General features: G+C 40.5%; 1 protein-coding gene across 3 annotated transcripts in view; it reads right to left on the minus strand.

The window, feature by feature from the left end:
• Positions 1–27809, minus strand: part of DPYD (dihydropyrimidine dehydrogenase) — a 1476885-nt gene that overhangs the window by 322043 nt on the left and 1127033 nt on the right. For all 3 annotated transcript variants that reach the window (XM_030205306.1, XM_030205305.1, XM_030205304.1), the window contains 2 exons: positions 26851–26971; positions 19469–19588 (listed from right to left, as the gene is read on the minus strand). In XM_030205306.1, the coding sequence (XP_030061166.1) occupies positions 19469–19588; positions 26851–26971 (241 nt within the window). The remainder of the gene's footprint in view (positions 1–19468; positions 19589–26850; positions 26972–27809) is intronic.

The raw sequence follows: 27809 nt of genomic DNA on the forward strand, positions 1-27809 counted from the left end.
ATTTTTTTTCGGAAGGAGGTGCTTTGACTTATCCATCAAATCAGTCACAGGATGATCAGAAATGTCTATCTTACGGATGCCCTCAACGACATCTTGTTTTTTTTCAATTTCTATGAGGTTAACAACATCCTGGTTTTTCTTCAATTTTCATGAGGTTAGTATAACGATTTAGGTGGGGATCCATAAGGACAGCCATATAGTGGAGTTCATGCAAAGGGAAATGGCTGTCAAGAACATGCCACATGAATTTAAACACCAAGACATAAATCTAAATTTATATTATAAAAACATCATAAATATAAATTTAAAAACCAGAACATAAATTAAAAACTGTCTAAAAGTTTTATATTATAAACTAATCTCTTTTGATTGACTGAAAAATCTGTATATTAAATATTTATTTGCACGTGAGTAAATCAATTCAAGCTACCTAACATCATTTTTCTTAATTCATAAAATTCACCTGCACCTGGCCTTGCTCTGTTACTCACACTGACAAATACATTCAGCTCTGTCCCGGCCTATGCATCTTGCTATTGTTTGCACAGTGCCACATCTGATTGGCCAAAACATCTACCTCTCAACCTATGAGAGCAGAATGATTCACTGAAATACTGACTGAAGGGTGCCTCCCCTTCCATCTTTGGCCACTGTGATGCATCTACATAGTTTTCCATTAGTCTGCAAGCAAAAGTTGTAGCCCAGAATGAGGAAATAGAGGCCAAAAGTAAAAGCATGCCAAGCTGTGCACGCTGGTCTGGCTATGATTGCCCTTTTTCCAGTGGCACTACCACATAAACCTTTACTGTAACTGTGGTATTACCACCTAGTTTTTTTTTTTTTTGTTCCCCATTACTGCATCATTGCGGTAGCCATTACCATATCACTCTCTAGTTTAAAATTAACTTGACCAAATATCTGACCTAGTTTTTCCTGACTTGAGGAGTAAACGTGTGTGAATTACTACTGTTGTGACCTGAACTAATCAAAATCAAAGGGAAACAGATGTACTGGAGATATAGAGATCTGATATTCCAGTGAGTTTGTCAGTTGAGCCAACTGCATAGCTGCTTTTTTTAGAAAAATGCAGGCCACCTGAACACATTTAAATCACAAACCAGTCAAAGCATAATTTTTGACTAATCTAAAAGTTATATACGTAAGCAGTAATATTCAGCCACTAGTGGATAATTTTGTAAAGCTTGTTTTATAGGTAGAAAAAGGATTTTTAAGAAATTGGGCAGTTGCATACTCACACAAAAAGAGTGATGGGCCACTAATTTGCAAGCAAAATCAAACCCCAAAAAGTGAGAGGTAGAAGAGTAAGGAGCTCATTTTGAAAAGAGAAAAAGGTCCTAAAAGTGGCATAAATCTGCATTTGGACGTTTTTCTCACAAAAATGTCCAAATTGTTTTTTCCAAAACCAATTTTTAGATGTTTTCTATGAAGTTTGTCAGAAGTGCATTCAAATCACAAGGGGGCATGTTAAAGGCAGGATCTGGGCGTTTCTAACACTTGGACGGTTTTCAGCCATAATAGAACAAAACAAAACTGTCCAGGACTAAAACTAAGATGTTTTGAGCTAGACTTGTTTTTATAATGAATAAGGCACAAAAGGGTGCCCTAAATGACCAGTTGAACACTGGAGGGAATCAGGTATCACGAAATATTGCTACTAATTGGGTTTCTGGATTGGCCACTGTTGGAAGCAGGATACTAGATGGTCTGACCCAGTATGCCTATTCTTATGTTCTTATATGGGATGTTCTTTTCTCCATTGTTAGATTCATAGGGTTAGATTCAGTAAATAACGCTAAACAATTGACAATAAAAAAAATCAGCTCTCAATGCTATTCTATAATGGGCACTCAAAGATGAGCACCCATTATAGAATAGCACTAACTTACACCTACTGAAAGGTGTCATTCCTGGTGTCCATATTGGATGCACTTCCCCGGGATTCTATAACACTGCAATTCGTTATACCGTGGACTACAGGTTAAGGAACTCAGATGCCTATAACTTATTCAAAATACTGCAATCTGCCTGATTACTAATTTAAGGAAATATGATCATGTTACACCACACCTGAAAAATGCTCATTGGCTACCAATTAATCACCATATATATAGCTTACAAAATCTTACTTTGAATTCACAAGATCTTGGCCACTGGAGAACCATTATCTCTCTCTAATAACTGAGGGGGCCTTTTACTAAAGCTTAGCTTCAGTTATCTGCAGCAGGGCTCATAGGAATAAAATGGGCCCTGCTGCAGATAACTCAAGCTAAACTTTAGTAAAAGACCTCCTTAATTCCGTACAGACCTTTAAGAACTCTCCTGTCAGCTCAACAAAACCAGCTTGTAATCCCTTCTTATCATGCTATAGTTCATGGACACATCAGGCATTCTGTCTTCTCTGTTCTAGGATAACTCTGGAATTCTGTTCCAGGCTCCTTGAGACTACAATCATCCCTAGCAAAGTTCAAGGTAGACCTTTTTGATGATGCTTTCTTCTGACATTCACTGTTTAGATTCTGTCCAGAATGTCCACCAAACACAGAGTCTCTCCTTCCCTTTTGTGTCTCTATGTTTCTTTCCTCCTCTTCGTTAAAATCTGTATGTTTATTTTATGTCTACTCATTTATTTGTTCTATGTATTACATTGTATACCACCCTGAAGGCTGTCATAGGGCAGAGTGGTAAATTCTAAATTAACTTGGAATCTTGGATAACACTGCATGCTAATTTTAGAAACAACCCTGACCCGCCCATGCACTTCCCATAGCCACGCCCCCTTCTGGGTTGTGCGCTGTGGGATTTGGATGCACATTGTTATAACAAAGTGTGTAGCATGATGTGCACAAATTCAAATTGGTGCCAATTAGTACCCAATTATTGCCACTAATTGGCTCATTAGCCAACGTAGTTGAGTACACATCTTGAATTGGCACCCAAATATCGGCGCCCAATTTTGAGTGCCTTATATAGTATCCAAATGTTAGCGTGCAACTGTATTGAACACTGTAAGTTATAAAAGTGATGCATTGATTGATTGATTTTACTGTTTTTTTGAAGGAATTCACTCAAGACGGTATTTAGGCCTGCATTTATGTCTGCTATTGACCTGCCATAAGTAGGCACACCTAAATGTTGGCATGTAAATGCCAACTTATGTTAGTTTTCTGTAAGGGAATTTGGGCAACCAGATGCCATAATAGAACTAGGGCTTAGCATGCTGCTTCTTGGTGCATAACATTTGCAAAACTGTACAGAATTGCCTCCTATGCTGCAGTAAAAATGGTCTTAGTATGTAGGAAAAACTCACTTGAGGGTTTGTTAAGGCCACTTTTTACTCCAGTTTAGTTAAAGAACTCCTGAGTAAGCAAGTTGTGATGTATTGTACTGTATTCTCTTATAACAAAACCGATACACGTCAGAGTGAATTCTTATATTTCTCCCTGGATATACTGGATGTTTCCTGTGTTGTGGCATTCCAGAAGGAAACTGTATTAATATTTATGTTCTTCCATCATTGCTATGTTCTTATCACTCTTTTTTTCTCTTATCACTCTATTATTTTGGAGGTGGAAGGGTGGAATTAAGCTGTGTACGGTATACAAGATAGAGTGGCTAAAGCTATTTAAGAGGCTCTGTAGCGGAACCAAGTCAAAATGGGTTTGAAAATACCAGGGAAAATTGATCTGTAAGAAAATTTATGGATGTATGAATTTACTTAAACCTGAACCAAAAGTATATCTTTATAAAATCCATGAAATCTATAGACAGTGGATTTACTTAGAACCAGACACTGCTGCAACTTTTCACAAAATCTGCTTTAGAGATGAGGGAAATCCACTGATGGAGTAAATTTAGTAAAAAAAAATCTCCATTTACTTTCAGCAGATTTAGGTGGAAATTTTAATAGTCATTTACATGAATAAAACAGGTTTATTCATATTAAAATGGCTTTATTTAATTCTCTGGACTACAAGGGAGTAAAAGTATTCACTGTTTGCAGATAAGTTTGCCCAAATTAAGGGGTCCTTTTAATAAGCTGTGGCAAAAAGTGTGTGCATGTTTCTGTTACGTGCCAGGCCAGTTTTTACCGTGTTTGGGAAAAAGGACTTTTTTTTCAACGGGCCAGGAAAAGGACCTGCGGTAAAATTGAAACCAGCGTGTGCCTATTTACGGCCTGAGTCCTTATCACCACCCATTGATCTAGCGGTAAGGGCTCATGTGCTACATGTGCGGTGACCGGTCAGCATGTGCCAACTACCAATTAACACCGGAATGCCACGCACAGTAGGAAATAAAAAAAAACAATTTGTCCCGGCGGGTATGGGCGTGCACCAAATTCATAATTACCTCCAGGGGGTGTGCTAGCCTGGCAGTAGTTTCATTTTGGCACATGATGCACGTGCGTAGAGCCTACCACTCCTTTGTAAAAGGACCCCTAACTGCAGGCATTCTCTGGGGCAGTATCGGGGAATGGTTAATATTTTTGTGCATATTTTATGAAATACACATGCATGTAGGTAAAATAAACTGAGAATTTTTTCCGTGCCAAAGAACAGGTGTAAATGGTGTGTGCACTTTCAATGCCACAAGTTTCAAAGTGGAAGTAAGTATATTGCTGTGATTTATGTACACACTTGCCACAAAAACTAGGCAGCCTTTATAAAAATTACCCTCCATGCCATAAATGACTATTAAAGAAAAAGTAGCAATTAATACTTTCTCATAAATTGCAAAATATCTTTGTATGCATGTACATCTTTTTATAGAACACCAGCCTAATGTGTCAAACATGCACCTAGAATAAAGGTGTCATCGCTTGCACCAGCTATAGAACTGGTGTAAATGACCGTGCCTAAATTGAAAAAGAACATGCATAGATTATGCTCCTAGTATTCTATAATCTATCCCCTGGATTCTATATATGGCACCTAAATTTGGGCATGCATCTGAGATACACATGCAAATTAATTTAATAACAAGCTCATAACCATCAATAATTAATTACTGAAGTTAATTGCTACCCATGAGAATTTGCACTCGCATTTGGTTGCATGCTGCTCTATAAGGCAGTGCGCCTAATTCCCATAGTGTGTACCTCAAAAGGGGACATAGCCATGCGCACGTTCAAAAAAGTTGTGTACATAGTTATACTTGGGCACCAGCACTAACACCAGGTTTCAGAAGGTGTAAGTCTGCTTAAAGTTTGGGTGTGGGAATCAGCACTAAGCATGATTCTATAAAGTGTGCACACCTTTCCTGGTACCCATTTATAGAATCTGTCCCTATCCTGCAAATTCTATATAGTGCAACTAGAGTTGCATGCACAAATCTGGGCATATTCTGATTTGTGTGCAACTCAATTGGTTAGCAAACCAATCAGTGCCGATAACTGGATGTTATCAAACAATTATCGGCACTAATTAGCACTTATGTCAACCATAGCCTTTCTCCCCCTTCCTTTATTTTCTTTATTTTTTCAGCACTTAATTCCATATCCACATAAGTATTGCCATACTAGGACAGACCGGAAGGTCCATCAAGCCCAGTATCCTGTTTCCAACAGTGGCCAATCCAGGTCACAAGTACCTGGCAAGATCCTAAAATAGTACAATACATTTTATGCTGCTTATCCTAGAAATAAGAAGTATGAAGTGGATTTTCCCCAAGCCCATTTTAATAATGGCTTATGGACTTTTCTTTTAGGAAGATATCCAAACCCACTAAGCTAACTGCTTTTACCACATTCTCTGGCAATGAATTCCAGAGTTTAATTACATGTTGAGTTTAATTTAATTCAACAATCATTTCTTCAGTTACTCAACATCTTACTCCTTTGGTAATTTAGCATCAAGCTACAGTTAGTCAATTGAACAGCATTCAGTTATCCATTTTGTAGAAAGATTCTTCATGCTGTGTTGAACCAGTGTGCAGTCTTGGTTTCAACTACTTACAGCAAGTTTTCTGTTCACTTATTTTAATAGCACAAAAACAGAAGCATAAAGAGCCTTCAAGAAAAGTGGCATCAACTCAAATTTTATTCAGTAACCCGACATGATCCGTGTTTCAGCAAAACTGCCTGTGTCAGGGGTCTTAAAAATGAAACACAGTGTCCAGAAATTCCATGAAAATGCAATGAGACAAAGCTCAGAATTTGAGTTGACACCCCTTTTCTTGAAGGCTCTTTGTGTTTTTGTGCTCTTATATGAGTGTACTTTGGTTTCTCTCTCTGGTGTTTCACTTATTTTAATAAACAGTCGGAAATTAACAGCCTGAGTCTTCTCTTTGGATGTTGAACTTGATTAGCTCACTATTTAGCAATGCATTGATTAAACATTGTCCTCGAAATTATGTATATAGCGTACAAAGATGCATGCACAAATATGTGCACAGTGTTGGTTTGTACCTTAATTGGTTAAAAAGCCAATCAGTGCTGATAATTGAATGCTAATGAGCACTAATTAGAATTTACATGCACATTCTTCCATAAGCATTTTATAAAGTGCTTTGTGAAGTTTCTGAGTTGCACAACTGAAAAGAGGGTGTGATGAGGGGGAGTGTCTATTGTTATGTGTGCTATTATAGAATGAGGCCTTTTGAGATCAGTACACTTCTCCTCTAGATAGCCAGATAAATTTTAACCAGAAACAAGTTTCCAGGATAGACATTAGCTGGTGGATGAGGAGAAAATTTAAAAGTGAATTGCCCACTTCGCTTCTAAAGCTAACTGGACAAATCTTTGAATAATGGCCCTATCTGTTCTCCCATTAGCTAGCTGTCCTAGCATTCAAAATGAGATTTATAGTAAAAGAAATATTGAATGTTCTATAAAACATAGCCATTAAAATAATTTTGTGTGCCAAGAAAATGCTATTTAAAATCAGGAAGACATGACAAACTAATGTTTCTGACTGATGCTGATGGTTCCTTACTTTAAAAACATGCTTACAAATTACTCTCCAAGGTTTTCTCAGCTTCACAATTAAAGTCTGAAGATTATATCTGATTAGATATTATTACACCTGCCATGTATCATCAAATATTACATCCTGTGCATTTTTCACAATGGTTAAGCAAGTTCTGTCATTAATTAATGAAGATTTATTTTATTTCTAATATAATGGTTATGGTTAAAAAAAAGACACTGACTTTTTTGGTATGAAAGCCATCCTGGCCATTCTCTTTGATGACTGGGGGAATCAGGCCAATGAACAGATAAAGATGGCACAGAATCTTATTCCAGTCATGCCCTCCTTTCCTCATTTCCCTCTTCACTGTTTTGTCTCCTTTCACCTCTTCCTCAGGGGAACTGAATGATTGATAGCTTAATCCAATGACTGTATTACAGCTGCCTCAGCTTGGACTCTTTTCCTTATCATTAGCAGTTAGCCTATGGTTAAATTCACAGCTCACTGCTTGGCACAGCCCCTGAGATTTAAGGGTCTGGCCTTTAGAAAATATTTAACATAAAACTGAAATCTTGACAGTACTGAGAACTCAGTTTCTGCAAGAGTTCCTTAATTAATCTAATGCACTGTACTATTGTTCTGTATAAGACAGTAGCATGGTGAATCACTCCTGAAGATAAGACATTTAGCTCTAAATTAGCCATTCACAAGATGGCAGACTCAATACAGGTATATAAAACATGGCAGAGCTATAGTTGAAATTGGATGTTTTCCAGGTCTCCTGTAATCTGTTGTAAGCCTTTTGATAATCAAAAAATAATAATAAACAAAAAACAACTTGACAATTAAAAACTATTAAGTCACACCTATCATTTCATTGGGAATTTACATAAGTTTAAAATGTTGTTGTATTACTATTATTATTATTATAGTTTTTATATGATACCTACACAGGGCACTTAAAAAATCTACTGTAGAAATGTACATAAATTTAAATTGTATATAGATGAATGAAACAATTAACTAGTTTATCTTTAGAATAATGTGTGTCTTTAAATAGCTCTAGGAAGGAAACAAACCTTGATCTAAGCTTTAAACCTTTGCCCCTGCTGCAGTCTGTTGATGAGCTGCAAGCTTCTATAAATATGGCAGCTGAGTCCCAGATGAAAAATTATGCATCTCATAAACTGCTATTCTGCTGAAATGTCAAGCTATGGCAGAGCTGTACCTCAAGCTCAGCACTTGGCATTTTCCCTGTCTGCTTTGTTGCCATGAAGCAAACATGAACAGTGAGGATTTGTGTAGGGCAGGTAGACGGCGAGCTTGCTGTCAAAAATCTATTATTAGGGCTGTGATCTCTTCTACAAAGACCAGTGATGGCAGTACACCACAAGAAATTGGACAGTGGCGACGACAATATATTAAAAAAAAAAGATAATTCCTTCAGCATGGATACATAATATATGTAAATGAGGGCTTTCAATAGTGGAGGCACTCTTAACCATAAACATCTGTCAATTCAAATAGGAAACCAGGAGAACCTTTTTTTTTTAATTTACATTTTACCTTGCTTTTCAGCAGAAAATGACAACCGTACCTTTGCTCAAATCTATCATTTGAGATCCATACTAGCACAAGATAATACATTTAATAATGGGGAAAGGTATATAAATACCATTTGCAAAGTAGACAGCATTCTGTAATTAAAAGAGAATAAAATATATTTTATTCTTTAGCAGATTTCTACCTGACGTATATTATAAATATATGTTTCATGCTTTGCTTAACAGCAGTGTTTATTTTGAAGAATTCTACCTTTAGAGTTTGAGAGGTGACAGTGTAGTTTGTTAGATATAGTAGAAATAATTGTTCTGTAGTTGGCAATTTAATAATATGCATGCACATTATTTTAATTGATCTGACGGGGAAAAAACAGTGCTGCTAGTCTAGAATATTCCTAAACTTTGCTGTATTTAGCCATCAGCACACCTCTAGTCAAACATCTATATGTGTTGTCTCAGATATAAAGGTCATTGATAGTATGTGTAATTAAGAATTGTCAGAGGCGTTGTAGCTTCAGGTTATGATTTCCCCAATTCATATAATTTCCAATCAGGGTTCAAGGGTGAGGATTATAGAATACAAGCGGACTCATTTTCAAAACAGAAAAACGTTCACAAGGTGGCACAAAGCGGCAGATGGATGTTTTGGTTGCCAAAATGTCCAAATCGTTATTTTCAAAACCCATTTTTAAGACAGTTTTCTATGCAGTTCGTATACAGTGCATCCAAACCACAAGAGGGCACATTAGAATTGGGATTTGGGTATTCCTAAAACTTGGACATTTTTCTGCCATAATAGAACAAAACAAAAACATCAGGGACTGAAAAAGGTACAGAGTTTGGTCTAGACAATCATGAATTAAGTCACAAAAAGGTACCCTAAAAGACCACATGACCACTGGAGGGATTAAAGTATGACCCCCTTACACTTCCCAGTGCTCAATGACTCCCTCTCACCCCCCAAAGATGTGAAAGAAACAGTACATAACAGCCTCTATGACAGCTTCAGATGTTATGGCCAGGCCTATTAGAACAACAAGCAGGTCCCAGGAGCAGACTAGTGGTTGGTGCAGTGCACTAAGAGAAGGGGACCAAGGCCCATATCCCACTCTAACTATTATACTTGTGGTGGAAAGTGTGAGCTCTCCAAACTTACCAAAAACCTACTGTACCCAAATATAGGTGACACCTGGAGGGGAATAATTGAACGGCGCCGGCAAAATTGATGGCCAGCCATCTTCGGGGCTGGTGCCGTAAGCGGGCGGAGCCAACCGTATTTTCGAAATATGCTTGGCGCCGGCCAAATCGCTTGCCGGGTTTAGAATAGGATCACTGGTGGTTCGCCGGGTTTAGATGAGATGGCCGGCTCCGATTTTCAGCCATAATGGAAACCGGACCCAGCCATCTCAAACCCGGTGAAATGCAAGGCATTTGGCCGTGGGAGGAGCCAGCATTTGTAGTTCACTGGCCCCCCTGACGTGCCAGGACACCAACCGGGCACCCTAGGGGGCACTTAAAAAATCTTTAAAAAAAAAATAGCTTCCAGGTGCATAGCACCCTTCTCCCTAAAACCCACTGCCCACAAGTCTACATCATTACCATAGCCCTAAGAGGTGAAGGGGGGCACCTACATGTGGGTACAGTGGGTTTTGGGGGGTTTTGGAGGGCTCAACACAAGTGTAACAGGTGGGGGGGCCTGGGTCCACCTGCCTGAAGTGCAGTGCACCCACTAAAAAACTGCTCCAGGGACCTGGGTATGACATTTGAGGCTAGCATACAGGCTGGCAAAAAATGTTTTTTTTGTGTGTGGGAGGGGGTTTGTGACCACTTGGGGAGTAAGGGGAGGTGATCCCCGCTTCCCTCCGATGGTCATCTGGTCAGTTGGGGCTCTTTTTTGGGACTTGGTCCTAAAAATACATGGACCAAGTCCGCCCGGCGAAATACTCGTTCGAGTCGGCGCTTTTTTTTTCATAATAGGGTGAAGCCGGCTATCTCGTAACCCCGCCCCGCCCCCTTCCCGCCTTCACTACCCTCCCAACACGCCCCCTTAAAGATTGGCCAGCACCGCAACAAAAAAACAATTGGGGCCGGCTAAAATCGGCTTTCGATAATACCGATTTGGCTGGGATTCAGAGATTGCCGGCGATCACCCGATTTGTGTTGGAAGATCGCCGGCGATCCCTTTCGAAAATAAGCCTTCTGCAGACATAAGGTGGTGTACAATTGGATTTAGTAGGATTTTGGTGGGTTTTGGAGGGCTCACCATACAATAAATGGGGGTAAAGGTAGAATGTGTACCTGGGACCTTTTATGTGAAGTCACTAGGGTGCCCCACTGTTCTGATGGAATGTCTGTGTTGCTAGTCTACTAAGAAAACAAAGATACTTACCTGTAGCTGGTTTTCTTTGAGGACAGCAGACTGATTATTCTCACTTCTGGGTGTCATCATCCGATGAAGCCCGGTGCGGATGGTGACTAGTGATTACAGTAGAAAATTCTAGTAGTGTCCAACTGTGCAAGCAATGGTTCCTTACCCCCAGACATGTGAGCGCATGTCCTCTAGTCAGGTGAAAAAGCAAAAAGCCTATAATAAAATTCAACTCCTAGGGGAGGTGGGAGGGTATGTGAGAATAATCGGTTTGTTGTTCTCAGAATACACCAGCTACAGTAAGTATCTTTACTTTCTCTGAGGACAAGCAGGCCTTCTTATTCTCGCAGCTGGGAATCCCTAGCTACCAGGCTCACTGAAAACAAATTTTCAATCAATCTTAAACTATATACATACTAGCTGTGTAGGTACAGCCAAGGACAGAATAAAACAGGGCCTAAGAGGGTGGAGTTGGATTCTAGACACTGAACAAATTCTAAAGATCTGCCTGTTCGAACTGACTTTTGTGTCAGGTGTCCTGATCCAAACAATACTGGGAAGTGAATGTGTGGACTGAAAACCATGTTGCAGCCTTTCAAATCTTCTCTATGGCGGCTGATCTCAAGTGGGTTACCAATGCAGCCATGGGTCTGACATTGTGAGCTGTGACATGACCCTCAAGAGTCAGGCCAGCCTAGGCATAAGCAAAGGAGATGCAATCTGCTATCCAATTTGAAAGTGTGGGTTTCCTGATAGCCACCCCAACCTGTTGGCGTCAAAAGAAACGAAAAGCTGGGTGGACTATCAATGGGCTTGAGTCCATTCCAGATAGAAGGCTAAGGCTCACTCGCAGTCTAAAGTATGTAGTACACTTTCGCCAGGATGAGCATGAGGTTTCGGGAAAAATGTTGGCAGAACAATTGACTGGTTAAGACAGAACTCTGACACTACTTTAAGAAGAAACTTAGGATGCGTGTGGAAAACTATCCTGTTGTGATGACATTTAGTACATGGTGGATGAGCTACCAGAGCCTGGACCTCACTGAAACTGTGAGCTGACCCCCACCAGAAACACAACTTTCTAGGCCAAAAACTTCAGGTGAGAAAAAGGAGTAGAGTAAGCTGTCTCTTTCCAAACAACGAGGGAGACGTGTACAATTCCAGAACTTTATTGAAAAATACCAAATGAATCATTTGGTATTTTTCAATAAAGATCTGAAATTGTATATACTTCTCCCTCACTGTTTGGAAAGAGCCAGCTTACATTACTCCTTTTTCTCGCTTGATTGACTCTGATAGGGATTGAGTGCACCTCCATTTTTTGTGGATGCTGTTTTCCAAAAACTTCAAGTGACAGGAATTCAGAGGCTGAAAAGGAGATTTCATCAGTGGGGTGAGGACTATGTTGAGATCCCATGATATAGTGAGAGGTTTGGTAGGGGGCTTTGTCAGCAACAAACCTCTAATGAAGCAAACAACTAAAGGCTGTACAGAGATGGACCCACTTTTTACATGGTGATGTTAAGCACCAATTACACTGAGATGAACCCTTACAGAGTTGGTTTTCAAACCAGACTCGGAGAGGTATAGGAGGTAGTCAAGCAGTTTTTGTGTAGGGCAAAAAAAGGGATCTAAGGCCTTGACCTCACACCAGACGGCAAACCTCTTCCACTTAAAGAGTAACACCTCTTAGTTGGAATCTTTCCTGGAAGCCAACAAAATACAGGAGACACCCTCTGGCAGTGGTGTAGGAAGGGGGGGGGGGCGGTGGGGCGGTCCGCCCCGCGTGCACGCCGCTGAGGGGTGTCGGCGCCTCACTGGTTCCTTGCTCTCTCTGCCCCGGAACAGGTTACTTCCTGTTCCGGGGCAGAGAGAGCAGGGAACCAGCAAGGCGCCGACACCCCCCAGCGGCGTGCACTCGGCGGATTGGCTCTCCCGCTCGCCCCTCACCGCCTTCCAGGTATGTTCTCGTGGGGGGGGGTTGCGCTCCGGAGGGGGGAGGGTGCGCCGCGCTGCACCCAGGGGGGGGGGGTGCGCAGCGGCGACCCGCCCCGGGTGTCAGCTGCCCTCGCGACGCCACTGCCCTCAGGCACTCCCAGAGGTTCACATTCTGCGCTCTCAACATCCAAGCCATGAGGGGGATGCAGAAGGGAACCCTCGTTCTGTGTGATGAGGGTCGGAAAACAGTCCAAACTCCACAAATCTCCAGAAGAAGAGGGACCAGATCTGCCAGGAGCAATCAGAATCATGGTTCCCCCTGATCTTGCCTGTGTTTCAGTAAAGTCTCTTCTTTGAGAGGTATTGGAGGATATGCATACAGAGGACCCTCCCTCCAATGTAAGAGGAAGACATCTGATGCTAGTCTGCCATGTGACCTGATCCTGGAGCAGAATTGAGGACTTTGTTGTTGAGATAAGTGTTGAAAAGATCCACCAAGGGGGTGCCCAACTCTAGGAAGATCTTCTGGGTTACGCCTATATTTAGAGACAACTTGTGCGGTTACAATAACCTGCTCAATCTGTCTGCTAGGCAGTTCTTTCCAGGTAGGTATGTGGCACAGAGGTCCATACTGTGACGTAGAGCCCACTGCCATATGCCCACTGCTCCCTGATACAAGGTTAGGGTCCCATACCCCCCTGCTTGTTGATATAGAACATTGCAACCTGGTTGTCTGTATGAATGAGAATATTTTGGTTTTGGAGTCAATCTCTGAAAGCCTTTAGAGCATTCCAAATTGCCCTGAGCTCGAAGAGATTGATGTGGAACTGAACCTCCTGAGCGGACCACCAACCCTGAATGTGAAGCCCATCTACATAAGCTCCCCAACCCAGGTTGGATGCATCTATTGTCAACATCTTCCGAGCTGGTGAAATTTGAAGTTTTAAGTCTCAGAGTTAAATTGGAATTGAATTGTCCACCAGAGAAAGGCATGGGCCTGTTCTGGTGGTATGCAAATGACATCCATTAGGTTCCCTGCCACCACTGAGAAGCTAAGGTCCACTGGGCCACTCTCAAGTGGTGCCATGCCATGGGAGTGACATGCATGGTGGAGGACATGTGGACCATCAGTCTCAACATTTGCCGAGCTGAAACCGGCAAGCATTACAAAGGTATCTGCTCTCACTTTAGAAATGAATGTCCGAGCCTGCACTGTATCTAGCAGTGCTCCTATGCACTCCAATTTACAAACTGGGTGTAGATGGGACTTGGGGTAGTTGATGACAATCCCCAGTAGCAGCAACACCTGAATCATCATCCTCATTAACTCCTTGGCTCCTTCCTGGGATGTGCTCTTGACCAGCCAATTTTCCAGGTAGGAAAATACATACATTCCCAATCTGTGTAGTTACACTGTGGCTACTGCCAGACACTTTGTGAAAACTCTAGGTGCAGAAAACAGGTAAAAAAACAAAACATAATATTGGTAGTGGTATTTTTCCAATCAAAATTTGAGATACTTCCAGTGACTTCGAAGTTTCAAAATGTGAGTATAGGTATCCTTCAAGTTCAGAAAGCATAGCCAGTCATTTTCCTGAATTAGAGGAAGAAGGATGCCCATGGAAAGCATTCTGAACAATTTCTTGACTAGGAATTTGTTCAGGGCCCTTAGATCTAGGATAGGCTGGAATTCTCCCATTTTGTTTGGTCACAAAGAAGTACCTGGAATAGATTCCCTTCCATTCTTTTCCTGGTGATACGGGTTTAACCACTCAGGCCAGTAGAAAGGCAGAGACTTCCTCTTCAAGTATCTGCTTGTGCTGATGAAAGATGCTCTCGGTGGGCAATTTGAAGGTCTCTGATGCCAATTCAGTTCATACCCGAGACGGACTATTTGAAGAACCCACTGGTCGGAGGTTAATGATCCTCCCCCCAAATGGAAGGTTGTCTTGGATGGATACGTTTTCTTCGGCTATGCTGTGCTGGAGCAAGTCAAAAGCCTGTGCCATGCTATGACTGCGGAGCTGGCTTGAACTTCTGAGGATGGGGCTGGAAAGGCCTGGAATGCTGGGCCTGAGTGAAACGAGTAGGAGGTAGGAACCTACGCCTTTGAGAGTAGTAGGAACACTGCCTAGACCCGGTCTTAAATCTTCTTGCTGAAGAATATGCAGATTGAGTACACTGAGACTGTGGATAGTGTCTATATGTTTCTTAATGAGGTCAACAACCTCCTCCACTTTCTCTCCAATGTGTCCCCTTGGCACGGCATGTCCAACAACCTCTCTTGAACCGCTGGTTTCAGATCAGAGACACACAGCCATGATAGTCTGTGCATCCCCACACCGATTCCAGAGAGTTTGGATGCAACATCACAAATATCATAGGCATCCCTGGACAGATAATGCCTACACTCTGTCTGCTTGTTGGTCAGCTGGTAAAGCTCTGTGGCCTACTCTGAAGGGGGGGGGGGGGGGGGAGTCAGTCAGAGTCAGTGTACTGTTCACCAGAGACTCCAAGTAAAGGCTTGTATAGAATTAGTAGGCCTGGATGTGATGCGGGCAACGAGTATCAAGGCCTGAAAAGTTTTTCTCTGAAATAAATCCAAGGTTTTGGCCTCCCATCCCAGGGGTGCTGCAGGAGGAGACTGAGAACTTTTGGCCCATTTCAGAGCAGATTCGACCACCATGGAGTTGTGCGGCAACTGTGCCTTCTCGAATCTGGGAGCCTTCTGGATATGATACTGTGTATCTACCTTCTTGGGTGAAACCTGCACTGTGATGGGAGATTCCCAGTTCTTCAGCAGTGTGTCCTTAAGGATAGGATGCAATGGTACAGTGACCCCCTTCCTTAGGAGAAGACTTAAAGCCTCAGACAGACAATATCTCTGTTTTTGGCTCCTTCTACATCTCTAACTTAAATGGCATGGCTGCAGCCATCTCCTTCACAAAACTGGTGAAAGAGAGCACCTCAGGTGGAAATTTTCATCTCTCTTGAGGTTGAGAAGGATCATACAGAATTTTATATGACTCCTCCTCCAAGAAGTAATGTGGATTCTCATCTTACTCCCATAAGCGGTCCCAATCTGACTCTTCACCATACTCAGGTGCAGGTGAATGAGTTTATACTGATCTTGGCCTGAGGAACTTTGAGGTGCAGTCCTACCATCAGACTCTTGGGAAGCTTCCTCCCCCAATGTGGAAGGCATCACTACCTGCTCTGACAAAGGTATCAACACCCTACAAGGCACCAACATCGAAGATCTGGCCACCACCACTACTACTACTACTTAACATTTCTCGAACACTACTAGGGTTATGCAGCACTGTACAAATTAACAAAGAAGGACGGTCCCTGCTCAAAGGAGCTTAAAATCTAATGGACGAAATGTCAAGTTGGGGCAGTCTAGATTTCCTGAGTAGAGGTGTAGTGGTTAGGTACCGAAGGCAACATTGAAGAGGTGGGCTTTAAGCAGTGATTTGAAGATGGGCAGGGAGGGGGCCTGGTGTATGGGCTCAGGGAGTTTGTTCCAAACATGGGGAGAGGCGAGGCAGAAAGGGCGGAGCCTGGAGTTGGCGGTGGTGGAGAAGGGTACTGAAAGGAGGGATTTGTCTTGAGAGCGGAGGTTACGGGTAGGAACGTAAGGGGAGATGAGGGTAGAGAGGTAAGAAGGGCACCAATGGAGCCTCAGAGAGGGCCTAGGCTGTTTCGCCAATGGCGGAAGAGCTCTTGATGAAGCAGGAGCCTCCTGCAAAAACTGTGCCAGTTTCTCTTGGAGTATGTTGTGGAACCACTCATCAAAGGTGGACATTGGCACAGGCATGGGAGCTGGGACTTAGGAAGTCTGAGAAGACATTGGTGTGAAACCAGTGGCGGGGATTGGGCCACTCTTCTAAGGAGAGAGAGCGCTCTTCCTGGCACTAGCACTTTCCGAGTATCGGAGGATCTGATGTCCTGGTGCTCCCAGCATCATGCTTCAAAGAACATCGATGCTTATGCTTTTGGGCTTCCCCTAATGCATAGAGCCTCAATCCCCTGGTGCCAATGAGGATGCCACAGAATTCATATGTATCCTCTGTGGTGGTTCCAGTGCTAACTGGTCCCAGGACTGCTACTAGTATCCGGTGTTGAGGCAGATGGAGACCCACTCAATCCCGGTGTAATCCCAGTGGATGCCGAAGTTGGAGCAGACATGAAGGTTGACAGCCTGGCTTTCAAGGAGCCAAAAAGATCCTCCATTTGAGCCAGTCGCACCCGCTGAGTTCTTGCCTGCATTTTTAAACAGAAATCACAATCAGAGGAGTCATGATCTGGCTCAAGACACCCAATGCACCAATTGTGTGGGTCCATGGCAGAAATCACACGTCTACACTTGGCATACCTTTTGAAGCCACTGGGGGTCTTCTGTGACATTGAAAAAAGAATCTCGGTTAAATTAAACTCCTCAATTTTGAACAGATAAAAAAAGGGGCAGTGCTCAAATTGAGGATGAAGCTGTGGCCTAACCGTGCAGCCACACCAAAAAATAATGAAGAGCTGAAAAATCTAACTAAATAGGAGGGAAAAATAGAAACAGAAGAAAAAATTCTCAAAAAGTAAACAAAAAACCCTCACGGGAAGGAATGCAGGATGAAGGAGAGAAAACAGAAATGTTTCCTTCTCAATTCACAATAAGGCCTGCTTATTCTCGGAGAATGCCAGCCTCCCATACATCCCAATTGCTTGTTTTTCTGCACTTTTACCTTTTCTAAAGATAGATGCACTGAGCACAGAAACATTTAAAAAAATGTCCATTTTCGAAAGAAAACGTTGTACATTTTTCTGATCTGAAAATGGCCATGTTTGCTGCTGGATTTTTGGACATTTTCCACAAACTGTTCAAAATCGGATTTAGATATATCAAAAATGCCCTCTATATATTTATATAGCATTTATGTTTTCAGTTTCTAATATACAGTACAAGACCTACATTATTCTAACAATGTAATGCTTGTGCAATTTTATTAGGCTAATGGGGTATGGGACAAATTTAGAAACTGCAGTAAAAGTAGAAAACTGTGAAGAGTGTTTCATATATAGAATTCTTTTGCAATAGCTCTTTTATTAATTTTTAATGCACAGCACCCTGTGTGACCTTCTTTATTCTCAGGCTGTCAACATGACAGTCAGGGAATATGGAAATAAGTTACCAGGGAATCTTGAAGCAGTGTATCCCAAATACGGTGATACACATCTGCTCTTATTTCCTTGTACACTTCTTTAATCTATATGCTTTATCAATTTTGGTCACTTTTCCCTCTAAGCTGAGCGGGAATCTTCCACTTACAGTCCTGCCAGTAGAGGGTGCTGTTTGACTATTACATTTTCAACAGTGGGGGACAAACAAGCTCTGCAGGACTCCTGGGAACCTGCCTGTTCCTAGTGATTGAAAACACAATACTGAAGCACCGCCCCCCACTGGCAGCAATTCAGTTGGAGGACTCCCGCTCAGCTTAGAGGGAACAGTAGTTTTGGAACAGGACCCTACTAAACAATGGGTTTTCTATCGCATTTCTCTACCTTTGGCTAAAATACTTGCTGCAAAGATCCTGACCCTTTTTCTCTCTTGATATATACTGTGGAGAATGGCTCAAAAAAAAAAAAAAAAAAAGAAAGTGCTATGTGCTCTGAACTGAGTGAATCAAATGCAAAGAAAAAAAAAATCAAGGCATTTTAAAGGTTTTTTTAGTATAAGATTAACAATAATTTCACAGTGCAGTATAAAAAAATACTTTTTAAATGAAACTTTATAGATCTCTTCCTGGTCACTTTTCTGTCTTGAATCTCTAATGCTTTCATATGACAATGAGATTCAATCTTGTTAGTGTGGATTCTGTGTACAGTACAATATTAGTATAGTCATGGTGTCCTTTGTCATGGCGGAGACTATGCCCCACAAGAATCTGGTCAGAAACCCCACAGAACTATCGCTACAAAGCTGAGTTCTGGTTGTCATGGCAACAGAGTACATAGTGTCAATAGATTAATACATTAGTGAGTACAGCCACTGAACTAAGACTCTTTTAGTTCAAAGCTTTCAGATCAAATTCCAGATCAATGAAGTGAAGTTTAAGACAGGAAAATCTAACTATAATTGCATGTCCCCCTAATACAGCATATATTTACATGTCCATTAAATAAATGTACCATGTTCTGCCCAAATCCTACTAAAATTAGTGAAAATTGATCTACTTATAAAGTTATATTTCAGTATTATATTACATACTATACAGCGAGAAGTTGTGGTTCAGCATTTAAAGCAGATATCACAATCTCAATGTGTTTATTTTCCCCTTTGCGGTGCCCTTTCATTAGCTTCTGTCTAACAGGTGACATGACAATTGTGACAGAAAGAAAAGCTGTAAGAATACTGTGGGTCACACAATACAAGAAAATCTACCTTTCTGGTGACCTTATCCTAGTATTCTATTGCCATGTTCTACCATTAAGGAAAGGGCACCACAAGAGTTTTCACACACAATCTGTTCCATCTGTCATGAGCACTGGAAGTACCAAGCAGCCGTGAGCTTTGAGAATGAAGTATTACGGAAGACATAATATTCTAGTCTGCTACAAGGACCTCTTGATGTTTCAACTGCCTCGAAGGAAGCATTTGTGACACAAAGGGCAACACCTACCAGAGACACCACCATATGTAGTCCTCTGCTCTCTACCAACTGCAGGCCAGGGTGTGCCGTCTGCTTTCAGTCCCATCAGTCCAGAAACAGTGTTGGTTGCTGTAACACCATCTGCACCACCTGTGAATTCAGAAAAATGTTCCCCTTTGATTAGCTTATAAAAAAAAAAAAAAAGAATTAGGCCTACAATACCATGAGACACACTGTCAACCCTGTTCCCCCTTACCCCCACCACTATGTGTCACAATTATTTAATCATTTTAAATATTATAACTGCAAATGCTGGAAGGTTTTTTTTCACAGATGCTAAATATAAAAACAGTGTTAATATTCAGCATGCGGAGGTCAGCGTTTTTTAAAGCCCCAACAACCGCTGGCTGAACTGAACCCAGATATTCAATGCTTGGACATGCCTGGGAACGGGCACTGTATATCCAGTTACAGAGGTCAGCTGGAAGTTAATAGCATGCCAGCTGAAAATTACACTGGTGAATGGTTAGCTTGGCGAATAAAGTCAGGACAGCCTTTTTGCCAGTTTTGCACAAGTCTCCTACCTCCTGCCTTGTTAAATTACTTTGAATTTTGATGCCTACAGATATAAGAATTTCATGTGGTTAACGAAAACTGTTTCTAAAATAGAGGGCCAGATACCCCCAGATTCTATATAGTGGTAAAGTTGCACACAGAAATCAGGTCATATTCTGATTAGCACACACAATTTAATTATCTTGACAAGCCAATCAGTGCTGATAATTGCCTCTTAACAAGGAATTATTGACACTAATTAGCTTTAATTAGAATTTACACAAACAATTTGCTAAGCGTATTCTGTAAAGTGATGTGCGTACATTCTAATGTGTGCAGCTGAAAACGAGGTATGGCCATGGGCGTGGAATGGGTGGTTTGTGGGCCTTTCTAAAAATTATGTACGCTGTTATAGAATACACCTGCTCTGCACCTAAGTTAGTCGTCAGCATTTACACCAAGTTTTATTTGGCATAAATTCCTGTGACTAGATTTAGTCATGCAGACAGGCCCTAGGCATATTTTATAAACCACACCTAACTTTAGGCGTAGTTTATAGAATATGCCTAGGCATATTTTTTTGTGCCAGTTTTTATGGTGCCACATATAGAATCTAGCCCAAAATGTATAAAGTAGGCTTAGACAGTGATTTTACATATCACTTCAAATGGTTATTGCCGAAGGCAGAGCTGAGCTAAGATTAGGCTTTCATGTGTATTTTGCAAAGTGGGCAATTCTATAACAGGGCACCTCCATTTAGGTACACAACAAAGGTTTCTAGCTTGTAGAGGAATGGGGGGCTGGTGGGGGCAGGGGGAAGGAAAACACCACCAGAAAGTATGGCAGCAAAAAGGATGCGTGATAGTGTGTTCACTTATTTATTGTTTGCTACTGCTATGTTATCTTCACTTTGCCATGATTGATGTACGTTGTTTCCATTGTTACATCGATTGATGTTATTGAATGGATTGGCTGTTAGCTATTGATGTTTTTTTCTTATGTCCATTTGTGCCGGTTTGCTAATAAAGATATAATTTAAAATAAAAAGAACTGTCTTTTCTATGTGTACTATCCTTTATGTTCCCACAAGATGTTTATGGTCCCTCAATGATCATAGGTTGGTACTTCCTCCTCCTTCTCAGGCAAATTGGAAAATGGCATGCGCTTCGGTTTTTTACTTTCTTGTCCCACATCTTTGGAACAATTTGCCCTTGAGTTTGTGATTGAAGTCCTCCTTTAAACAACTCAAAAGTAATTTAAAAATACACATTTTTACTCTGGCCTTTGCTTTGTAATTAGTATGGTCTCTTTTATGTGGTACACAAAAAAACACCAAAGGTGGAGAAACAGGATCTGCTACACACAGAACAAAAGTCAGAGAGAAGGGAGTAGCGCGATCAACAGGACTCGTCCAAGAATCCCAGGAGGCGTAATGATGAAGTAAAAGTCTTTAATTAATACTAAAATAGGACTCGACACGGCACCATGTTTTGGCGAAGCGCCTGCATCAGGAGTCTAAACTATTGATACAATCATATAAAATAATGACAATGAATGCAATCTTTTGTGTGCTGACAGCTATCAGCCTCAGAGCTAGTTTCAGTGGTATTATTTCTGTATGTATGATTACTATGCCTTTTAACCTTTGCTGCCTTTCTTGGCATTTATTGATTGGTATTTCTTTTCAATGTGTCTTTTAAAAATTTTGTATATCGCTAACCCCCTGTTTACGAAGTTGCCCTAGCAGCTGCCGATTTGCTAAGATTTGGCTTTGCCATGAATTGGCAATCATTCAAAATCCGAATAAACATAAGCAGATACACAGGTGTGCATTTACACCTGTTCTGAAAAAGGTGTGACTATACATATGTAGCTGCCATTAGATATCTGCCTAAGACACAATTTTAGAAGGGAAAGAATAAGTCTAATCTAAACTAATCTAATCTATACCACCTTTTCACAATGAATTGGACCCAATATGTGGTGCCTAAAATTAACTTGTATAAGGCAATTACGCCTAAGTGTATTCTATATTCCACATGTAAATCGATGCCTAAGCATATTCTAAACACTGCACATAAATCTACATGTGATGTTTAGAATATACTTAGGTGTAGTTCATATGACTAAATTTACACACATCCGTTTACACTAAAGAAAAGCTGGTGTAAATCCCTGTACATAGATTTATGCACACTGGCCCATATTTTATAACAACTGTAAATTCTAGGGGCCCTCTTTGCGCCCCAGGAATCCTACTATGTGGTGGGCCGCCTGCCTAAATCCTTTTGATATTCCATCCCAGTGATATTTCTGTTGTATAGATACCAGAAGGCATAACTCTAGGATACTGTCCATGACCATAGACTTATGTCCATCAGGATCTAAGTAGATCTTTGCCCATTTAAGTTCCCATAAATATATGGTATTAGAAGTCTATAAACTTTAGTGTACAGAGTGTGTGTGATTTGTATGTGCCTTAGTTTTAAGTTAGAAGGACAAGTAAAGAATTATTGGAAATAAAGACAGAGATAGATTTCAGACAGAAGACTTTAATCTTACCCAGTTGTTCAATTAAGTACAGACATCAAACAGATTCTGGATATAACCGGACAGAGAGCTCCGCTGCTTCCAATGCGTTGGGGAAGGACTCCGAAACTATGGCAAAATCTCCCTTCTTTTATACCCACAGCTCTCAATAGAAGTCAATTGTGAGGAACATTTTTTTTCTTATATTTCTCAATTTCTGAGATCATACTTTCGTATCCGGCCACATGCGCATCTGTCTTTCCGTTCTAGCTATTTCAAGAGATTGCCCCATATCCGTTAAAGTCAACATGTTTTTGGAACATTTAGTTTTTGTCGTTTACCAAAATATCTTTCTGTTAAGATACCAGTTTCACATCTTTCTTTAGTCATACCTTTCATAACATGTTATGATCTCAGTGCCATCTGATGGAAAATAAGTCCCACTTTAAAAACCTCATTTTATTCCTTTTGCCCATTTTTATTTCATTATAGGTGCTATATTCAATTAGAAAGTTGTACCTGGTTGTGTTAAGACCCATTGTTCAAACCTGCTTTTTGCAGATTCTCAAATATGACATTATTAGCTTGTTATTTGGCCTAGTCAGTACTATTCAGTTGCTTTTGCCTGTATAGCTTAGCCCACCACTATTCCAGTGGTAAGTCTGAAGCCAGGCCACATATTAACACAACGCGCGTAGATTTTGGAACGTTCACAAAATGCCCATTTCCATGCCCCTAAGCACACCCCTTTTTGCCTGTGTGTGTTAGTATTTAGGCACAGTACATTACAGAATACGCTTAGCAATATATGCATGTAAATTCACTATTAACAATGCTAAACAGCTTGTTAAAACAATATATGCATATACTTATAGAATACACCTAGATTTACGCCCAGAACTGCACAGAACTCTAGGCATGCTATATAGAATCTGGCAGTAAGCGGTTAAAAAATAAAATTGAAAAAAGAATAAACAGTCAGATCAAGCATAATTTAAAAATTTCTGAAAAAAACCCCAACATCTTTGAACAATTTAGAAAATAAGCAATATGAGCTAGATGTCTTTATAGAGATAGGTAAAGTTCTCCATAATTGAATAGCTATGTTGGAAAACAACTTTTCTAAAAAAAATGTAAACTACTACTACTAAACATTTCTAAAGCGCTTCTAGGGTTACGCAGCGCTGTACAATTTAACAAAGAAGGACAGTACCTGCTCATAGGAGCTTACAATCTAAAAGACAAAATATGTAGTCAATCAAGTTGGGGCAGCAGTCTAGATTTCCTAAATAGAGGTGACATGGTTAGGTGCCGAAGGCGACATTGAAGAGGTGGGCTTTGAGCAAGGATTTGAAGATGGGCAGGGAGGGGATTTGACGCATGGGCTCAGGAAGTTTATTCCAAGCATAGGGTGAGGCGAGGCAGAAAGGGCGGAGCCTGGAGTTGGCGGTGGTGGAGAAGGGTACTGAGAGGAGGGACCCCCTGTGGTGGAGCAAGGTATTACAATGATGGTACCAAATATGTCACAGTGTTTCCCCAAAATGACCCAATGCCAACCATGGAGTTTAACAATGAAAAGAAAATATTGTTTTTATTATTTGAATTATATTTAAATGTTAATTAACAATCAGCTGAATTTTACCCACTTGCAAATTTCACATATATATATATTTCAATTATAGGTTTGCAACACCAATCAGTTTAGTCTCTTGAAACATTGAGAGCATTTTCAGGTAAGTATAACTATTAGTCTCATATATCATTTAAGCACATTCAATTTTGCAAAATACTAGATTCTTTAAAGTTTCTTTTCTCTTATCTTTCAGATTTCTGGAGACCTTCAAGGATCTGAACATGTGTTTTCCCTTACTCTCTTTTTCTCTTTTAGTTATCTCTCATTTATCGTTCAGGTTTCCTTTACTATTTTCTTTTATGTACACATCTTTAATATTTTCAGCCACTTAGCTGTTATTTGTTTTCCCTCTGGCTCTCTTAAATGGTTGGCGCCTTTTCTTCCAGGTGATGACCTCCAGCGTCAACTTTCTTCCAGTTTTTCCTACTAACCTATCTCAACCAGCATAATAATAATAATAATAATAACTAACTTCCTTGATGAGTGCACACTTTTAAATTTGTTCTGCCTTAGCAAGTTGCTTTTTTTATCAGCTATTATTTCAAATTAATCAAATAATTGTAGAACCCTAAGCTTCCCAACCCACAACATTAGCCTCGTACAACTTTCACTCTCAGTCACACTATGCCTTACATGTCACCACTGCACTCTTTAAGGTTCTTCTGGTCAAAGCTCAACACACTTAACTCTTCATAAAGATGGCCATTAAAACCTTTGCTAACTTCAACTCCATCAGCCAATTATCCCCATCTTCATAAAAGTAACAGCTTTCTTCATAAAACATTACTCATATACCCACACACATGTTCTCAGCAATACAGCTCCCTCCCAACTGCCAGCCTGAGCTGTTTGTAACTTTCCTGAGAGTTCCAGTGACATGTAGAACATTCAGCGCATGCACACAGACTACTTAGTTTCACTGCACTGCTCACTGCCTCTACACCAGATCTAGAAGGAGCCCAGAAATCTTTTAAAATTTAACCCATAGGGTTACAAAAAGAAAAAAAAAATAAAACTCTTGAAGCGAATGGCTTTGAAAGAAGGAAATATCAAGTTTCAATTTTGTTTCAACCATTTTATTTGCTGCTGTTAGAGAAACAAATTAAAGAAGAAATTTATCAGGAATCATACCGATTAAAATTAAAATTAAAAATAAAACAAACCTGTTTAAAGATAAGCTCTTGCAAAGGGAGCCAATGGAGGTCAACAAAAAGGGCAGTATGTGATCAAACTTCTTTTCAAAGAAAAGTCTTGCAGCTGAGTTCTGAGTAAATTGAAATTATTTTAACACAGCATCAATAATTCCCCCATAAAGGGAGTTATAGTAATCAAGCTGTGCCAAAATTGTGGCCTAAACCAAAAGTGCAAAGTGATTCTCACAAAAAAATGAAGGAACAAATCTTAATTGTTTCATTTGAAAAAAAAAACATTTCTTGAATGCATTATTTACTTGTGGCTCAAAACTGAGTAGAGAAATTAATAAATATAATGCCTAGCACATAAGAACACAAGAACAGCCATATTGGGTCAGACCAATGGTTCATCTAGCCCAGTATCCTGTTTCCAACAGTGTCCAATCCTGGTCGTAAGTACCTGGCAGTAACCCAAATAGTAGCAACATTCCAGAAACCCAGAGAACAACAAGATTCCGGAATCCCAACAATAACAAGATTCCAGAACCCCAAAGAATAGCAACATTCTATGCTACCAATGCTAGGGCAAGCAGTAGCTTCCCTATGTCTGTCTCAATAGCAGACTGTGGACCTTTCCTCCAAGAACTTACATGCTGAATCTTTTACAGCTCTTTCAGTGTTATTTAAAGCAATGTTTGAAGGGCACTGAGAGACTAACTATAAAACTTTGGATTTAGCAGGGTTTTGCTTGAGTAGATTATAATTAGACCAGTATTTTCTCTTTATAAATCACTTAGGGCCCTGTTTACTAAGGTGTGTTAGCACACCTACAGTGCAGCTTAGTAAATAGGGCCCTTATTCACTTATGCAGCCAGTTCTAAAATTCCTCAACAGATCAAAAATCTATTGTAGGCATAAAACAGAATATAAACAAAATGGCATATATTTGTTTCTTTCATGATTGCTTGGTGCAAGCATGATTTTTAGCCCATCATCATTAGAATAATAATACCATATACAATGAGATATTCATCCCATGTGCACTGAAACCGAAAATGTGCTGAAATTATTGGAACCAAAGGGCCCTTTTACAGAGTGGCGGTAAATCCAGCGCAGGCTTGCCGCTCGCTGTTTTGGGACTACCGCCAGCCCAATGAGGCTACTGGCTGTAGTCCTGCCCCGAGTGCACACCATTTCCGTGGGAAAAAGAAAACCCCCAGAAATGGCTTGCACAGCGATAACTTGGCGGTAATCGGGCAACGCCACATGCTGCCCGGTTACCACCAGGTTAGCACGGGAACCCTTATCGCCACCTCAGTGAGTTCTCTTACCGCATTGGCCATGTGTACCTGGGGTCTTTTTACCCACTGCAGTAAAAAGGGCCCAAGCGTGTGGGAAAAACAGATTCCGCCGCCAGCGCAGGGCCCTTTTTCCTGCATCTTGGTAAAAGGGTCCTTAAATTAACCAACTATCTACCGTGTATTATACAATATTTAATATTATTGTTTCAAGGCAAACTTGAAAAGTGACTTGACATAGTGCATGCACTGTTTTTTTTTTACCTTCTTTAGCAGCCATTGCAATTTGAACCACATCTGTGACATTTGGGGTCAGCTTGGCAAAGAAGGGAATTTTAACAGCTTGTCTAACCCAGCGGCAGATGCTCCGCACCAGCTCTGGATCCTGTTCAAATAGGTCAGATTAAAAAAAAATAAGATAATTAGACTAATTTCATGAAAACACATACCAGTGTGGCAAAACTTTCAGTCAATCTGTTGCACTGTATGTTTCTATAATTATACCACAGAACTCTAACTGACCTTATCAGTCATGTAAGATTAAGGCACTATGCTTAATATGAGAATTTATCAGAGCTCGCTTAAAGCTTCCAGATAAGTGGTTTGTCCTAGAACCAGCTAAAGTATTATAGCATAACTCTGGTTCAAGCAACCAAACCATAATTCAACAACAGAAGTTAACTTTAAAAATGTCATTTCCCAATTGGCCTTAAGTAAATGTTATAAACCAAAATGAAATGTCTGCTGTGTCACTTGATTGGTTTATTGTGCCTGCAATGCCAAGCCAGCACTGAAACCACAAATGTTTCTCAGAATGCTCAAAACAAATTCTGAAGAATTAAGAACTTCCATTCTGAAAGCAAATGCCTGGCTCAGAATAATGATATCTCCACTGTTCATCTTCTGTAGCATTCTATGGTTGCATCACATATTCACACACTTTTAAGTCATGCAAAATATATGCTTCAAGGATAGCGTTCTGTTGGGAATGATAATTAACAGAGTATGTGCTAATTGGCTTAAATCTTTTAGCTTTACCTCCCTTCTGGGTTATGCATCTTGTGCATTAAAGATTCTTGCTTACATGTTTTATTATTAGAATGGATTTCCTATCCTTCATTATGGCTAGAGGTTGGCAACTTGCTACCTATTACATTGTTTTAAATTCCTAAAGAAATGTGAGAATAAGATGGAGCTGGATAGCTTGTGTTGCCCATATCGGG

Source organism: Microcaecilia unicolor, chromosome 6 (genome assembly GCF_901765095.1).
Source record: "Microcaecilia unicolor chromosome 6, aMicUni1.1, whole genome shotgun sequence".
Lineage (NCBI taxonomy): Eukaryota > Metazoa > Chordata > Amphibia > Gymnophiona > Siphonopidae > Microcaecilia > Microcaecilia unicolor.